General features: G+C 39.9%; 1 protein-coding gene across 1 annotated transcript in view; it reads right to left on the bottom strand.

Moving 5' to 3' along the window:
- Positions 1-5,967, bottom strand: part of gigyf1a (GRB10 interacting GYF protein 1a) — a gene marked incomplete in the record, with an annotated part of 26,936 nt that overhangs the window by 17,197 nt on the left and 3,772 nt on the right. Inside the window, 2 exon segments of the mRNA XM_024287810.2 lie at positions 2,188-2,251; positions 2,331-2,969. Of these exon segments, the coding sequence (XP_024143578.1) occupies positions 2,188-2,222 (35 nt within the window).

Raw genomic sequence — 5,967 nt, 5'->3', positions numbered from 1 at the left:
AAAAAAAAAAAAAAAAAACATCGACATTTAAACAAAGTTTTCTTCAAGGTCACCCTGAGAGTGCGTACCGGGTTACTTACGACATGTTTTTAAAAGATTTAACAAATCCAAACGTAAAGCAGTGAATTCCGTCTTGGACGGCGTCCGTTGATCTCCACGTTTCATTTTAAAGTCATTACGGCCGGCGCAGGTTGTGAAGCCCGACGTGCAACAATGGCTCCTTTCACAGCCCCATACAAAGTGTGTCATTGATTCTCGGCCCCACATCAAAACCATATGCGGCCCAGAAATGTGGAGGTCGGTGTGGACCGTCAAAACAGCAGCTTTTGTGCCCAGAACGTCTGGCTCACACATCATACACCCACAGAGCTGCTAATCCACGTCTTAAAGTTGAGATAAATACGTTTGATCAAATCGGTTTCGACCAAATCCTCGCTCGCTCTGTTCCGTCTAAAGCCAGCGCTCTTAAAAAGCGCTCGTAAACGGGCCGGCCTGGCGCGCGCTCGCTCTGTGACAACAGAGACAGGAAAGCAGCTGCAGATGTGGAAAGAGGGAAATATTCGTCGAGGCTGGCGGACAACCAAGAATGCGCAGAGCCGTCAAAGGCCAGCAGCTACCAAAGTGGAGCCAACGCCCCCGATAATGGCTGTGCAAACATCCACTGAAGGGGAAAAAAATAGCAGAGGAACAGAGGGAGACGGGCCGAGCTCTGCTGCAACACCTTCCACTCGGAGCCCAGAAAACGGTAATTGAAAGAGGAAGTGCTGAAACCGCCTTCAGTGAAGCGCTCGGTATTATTGCGGCTGACATTCAGACCGCTGCAGAGATTTGCTGGCTCCAAACGGTAATGGTTAGCTGCTTAGTGTGAAGCCGACCGCTGAATCCAACATTATGATGGCCTTTGATTGTTGGTTCTAGATACTTTTCAGCATCTTTAGGGGGGCAGAGGGTTCAAAGGTCCTCTGAGAGGAGAAGAGGAGAAAAAGATCAAGAAACAAACATGAGGGCACGCTCACAAACTAGCATACGCTGCTACACACCGGCGACTTGTTCAAGAACAGGCTAAATGCTGAGTACAGGCCATGGTGTTCACACTGGACAAGCAGGAAGGGGCTTCTTCTTCTACTGTTTACCTGGTTATGTTCTGTGATTTGGACTCCGCCATGTTGGAACCAAAACGATGTTAGGAAACAGTGATTGGTCTGAGTCGGTCTTGAGCAACCACTCACACCAATGAGGACAGAGCTCGTTTCTTTTTTTAATTAAAAAAATGAATTAAAAAAAAAAGGACTGAACTTGTTGGATGTCTACACATCTACACTCTTGACACAAAACTTGTCAAACAATTCGAACGTTGGCCATGGGGGGCCAGCAGGCTCCTCCTACTTTTACAGAGGCACCTGATTGGTCAGTTTATAGTTTTAATAACTTGAACTACAGGAAAAATAATATTTAAAATATGTAAAAAAATAAAAAAAAAACACAAAAAAAAAAAATAAAATGGTAAGAATGACTATGGAATAGCTGTTTATTTCTCTATAAAAGTCTATGGGGGGAAGGGGGTCACTCAGTCCAGTTCTCATATACAGTCGATGGTTTAAATCAAGGCTTTAAACTCACAATTTAAGGTTGGTTTCAACTCGTAATATGAAAACGCATCTAATTATCTTCAATTCACTTATTTTTAATCGGCCTGTAAGGCGACGTTGAGTGTCATGAATTCATATAAATCTAGATTTACTATAATTTCCAAAACTATAGATGTTGAAATGACACTTCCAATTACAAAACCGTAGAATTTATGAATTAAAATCAAAACTGTTGCAATTTTTTTAAATACATTTCACACGAATAAACATTTGTATCAAACGTGACGCGAATTTTTTTTTTTTAAATAAAACGTCTTATGAACCTAAATGATGAATTTAGGGAGCGTCTGCAAACTTGAGTTGGTCAAATATGAGCTCACTTAAACCATAATCACGTCTTAATGGTAACATGTTTCATGCTGAACATTAAAAAGATGAACAGGAAGTGGTTTTACTTCACCCAGTGAACAGCAGTGAGCTAATCCTCAGTTAAACCCACAAAATTGTTTTGTTTTTTAAAGAAAAGAGGAAGAAATGTCAAATCTGCGTAACGTGTGCAGAAGTTTGTGACAACAGAACTGAAGAGATGGACGCTCACCATTCTGGGCCGAAGTTAAGAGTCTCAGCAGTCATATTCCTCCCGTCCAATCAGAACTGAGTATCTGTGGAGACAACGACACGGCGTTCAGCTTCTGCACGGACGCTTCTACATCAGGAGGAGCGAAAAGGGACTTTTCTTACCCTGTCCAGATAATCGGAGCAGGCTGGACTGGGCTGGACCGGGCTGGACCAGGCTAGAGCTGGCTGGCTTTAGTTAGGCTTAGGTGACTAGAAAGGCTGAGTGGTGCTTAAGCTGTGGTCACAGAGCTCCCCAAACACACCGATACAAAGAGAATAGCTGCCAGTTTCAGGTGCTTGAGGAATACCAGGTTATCTGAACCTAACGAGGTTAAGGAAGGGCTCTCAGCTACGCTAGCTATAGCCGAATGGAAGCTCCTGCTACTCACAGCCACGAAAACATTTAAAACATAAAAAGACAAATAAAAAACAAAAAAAGAACTCCGGAAATCAACGATGAAAAAAAAAAAAAAAACACCTAAAACACTCTTGAAATAATGTTGTTTTTGTTCTTTTTGTCTTACAGCAGTTAAAAATACAAACAGAAAAAGCGACGCAGAAACAAAATATACAAGAAGAAAAAAAAAAAAACACAACAGCCGAGCGGCTGCTGGAACAGCTGCCAAAAGCAGACGCGACTGGCTCCTCCGCTCTGCCTCTTTCCCCCGCCCAATGTCCTCCTCTCCCACTCCTGCCGATATGTGGATGGATGGAGAACCTCCAGGTAACTCCGTTCAGTCCGGTCCTCCTCCCTCTGCACCACTGGGGAGAGAAAGAGACGGTTTTAGGAAAGAACTCTGACGATTTAAAAGTTAATTTAATCCGATAAAACTTGTGTTTTTAAAATGTTTTTGTGGATTTTTTTCTGATGATGGAGGACATATTTTCCACACTAAAAAGCCTTATTTTTTCTTTAAAAAAAAAAAAAAAACGACATTCCTTAGAATCCTGAGCGCCTTCTACAGGGATTGATTCTGGTTATGTTTATGATGTTGACGGGATTTTCAGATAGGAATGTTGGACGATTTTATTTTTGTTGTTTTTTTTTACGATCAATGTTGGGAGTTAGCGTAGCTTTTTTTAGCTATACGGTCCGTTTTTTAAGATGTTGCTAATGTGGTTGGGAATTACAATGTTGGACTTAGTGTATTTTTTTTGTTACGATCAAGGTTGGGAGTTGGCGTAGTCATAGTAGCTTTTTTAGCAATCCAAGTAAGTTTTTTAAGATGTTGCTAATATGTTTGGGAATTGCAGGTATTGTGAATATGCTAACGGGGCTAGCATGTAAAGAAGTTGGGATCTTTACATTTTTTTGTGTATTATGTTGTGAGTTTGTGTAGTCAGAAGTAATGTTTTTTTTTTAATGATACAAGTCCGTTTTTTAACATGTTGCTAATACGGTTGGTGGTTTTAGGTATCGTGAATTCACTAACGTAGCTAATATGTAGCAATTTTGGACTGTTGTTTGCGTGTAGTGTAGTCACAGTAACTCTTTATCGATATAACTCTGTTTTTCACATGTTGCTAATACGGCTGGGAGTTACAGGTATTGTAAATACGCTGACGTAGTGTTTTACAAACAAGTTCTAGGGTTACTATGAACACAGGTAAAGTCTGATTGAATTACGGACTTATCTCTGACTTTTTTTGTCTCCCGTAATGTACTTTATAGAGAACATCAGTTCTAAAGTAGACCAATTTATTTAATGATATGACCTATAATCCGTTCTGCCTTATAGTTAAAAAATACGGTATTAAGAAGATTGAGCTAAACTGCATTCCTGAATATTTCTTTATTCAACTCGATATAAATCAGGAACAGATAAAAAAAACCTTTAAAAAAAAATAATCGTAACTGTGTTGTAGAAAATAGGCCACGACCTCTCTGCGACAGTCTTCTTTTTCCTTTTTTTTTTTTTTTTAACATATTTTAAATATTATTTTTCCTTGAGTTGGCGACTCCACACCGTACGGCTGGATATCTCCAATATTGCTCATAATTTTTGTTGTTCCAATAATGTTAGTTTGGGGGTATGAGGGGCTGTAAGCTAGAGGAAGAGGGTGTTAACTGAGAGCTCTCGGCAGTGGGAACAGGAAGTAGGGTTTGTGGTCCCGCCCACAACACAGAGTTGAATGTCGGACAAACTACTACTACCGCTCTGCAGAAATTATGTCCTAAAAAAGACAGGTTTTTAATTTTGGTTCAAAATGGCATCGTCATAATTAGAGACCACTGGGAATGCTTTTAAAATAAATCAAAAACAATCAGACTGTGACTTTATATAAACTATATTTTTTTGTTTTGGTTTAGCCGCTCAACCAAAAAGGAAATTTGAGTAAATCTGAGGTTTTGGTCCCACACTGATCAAATGAGTGTGTTACAGCTCAGCAAGCAGACAGAAGCGTACCGCAGAGCTCCTTTACTAAATTAAAATAAAAAACACCACATTTCTGGTGGATCTAACCATCATGCTTTAGTGTTTTTGCAGCTCACAGGAGACTTTTCCCTCGTCTTTTTTTCAATGTAGCTCTTTAAAACAGCTGCTCCTTAAGCTGTGCAGATGCTTGGGGATACTTCCAGAAAGTGTCATGGAAACCAAAACATCTAGGCAACCAGATGAATCGCCGCTGCTGCTTACACAAGCTCAGAGTCGTCTTTGAGTAAAGCAACACGTTTGTTTTAACCATGCAGGTCTTTATCTCGGGAAAAGTGGAGTTGACGGGATGTTCGGATTGTATCCGGTGCTGAACTGGTACTTTAGAAACAGTTCCGGTCCAATGAAGTCTAATAAAACATGAAACATTGAGGAATAATGAAGCAGTGCCACAGGGTGAAGAAGAGAGCTAGAATGTGCCTAAGATGCTAAATATTCTTTTCACACTTGCTAAAGTAAACACGTATTTCATCGCCATGACGACGGTCATTATTTTTGGAGCATCGTACACTTCACTTTGATCTGAATCTTTTGCTGTGAAGTACAGCCAAACTTTCACTCGCTTCAACCTCAGGATTTTGACTGAAGCTCCGCCCATCCTCACTTATTTTTATATCAGCCCGCCCACAATTACCGGAAAGGTAAAATGATTGGCTAGAATTGTAGACCGGAACTGAATAGAACTCAAGTGATTTACATGTACAAAACGAAGTATCAAAATCTGCGTTTTTATAGTGTATCCAGAAGTATCGTAGACGTCAGTATCAGCACAATTTTTGGGAATGAGCTTCAACACCCATGTAAGGCCCCCTCTAAAAACTAAAGATCTATTTTTCCAATGGAGCTTAAGTGAGTGTGCCATTTTTGTCCCGACACGCCATTAGCTTCAGAGACTAATAGTTTTCACCATTTTGTCTAAACACGTGATTCACCTCACGATATACACCGGCAACAACCGACACCAAGTTTCAGTACAAATCTCTGCTAGTGAAAACATGAAAGTCAGGGTAGTTATTGTACAGTTAAAAAAAAAAAGTTGTGCATTTCTTATAAAGAAAAAAGGAAATTAAACTTTGTGTTATTGTAGATAATTAAACATTGGTATCTGCAAATATTGTCTTTCTGTATTGGCCAGAAAAGTTATATCGATCCATCCCCAATTATAGAAGCTTTAAGGCTAAACACGTCCACACTTTTCATTCTGGTTTAAACCCTCAAAGTTTGAACCTTGTTAGTAAATTAAGTTCAGTATCCTAGTATAAAAACAAAGATCTGATTGAAGATTTGTGTAAATTTTGTACAGGAAAGATGGCATGGAGATTGAT

This window comes from Oryzias melastigma, linkage group LG18, assembly GCF_002922805.2.
Source record: "Oryzias melastigma strain HK-1 linkage group LG18, ASM292280v2, whole genome shotgun sequence".
In the NCBI taxonomy this organism is placed as follows: Eukaryota; Metazoa; Chordata; class Actinopteri; order Beloniformes; family Adrianichthyidae; genus Oryzias; species Oryzias melastigma.
The sequence above is the reverse complement of the archived record's forward strand: the minus strand, read 5'-3'. Positions and strand labels throughout refer to the sequence as shown.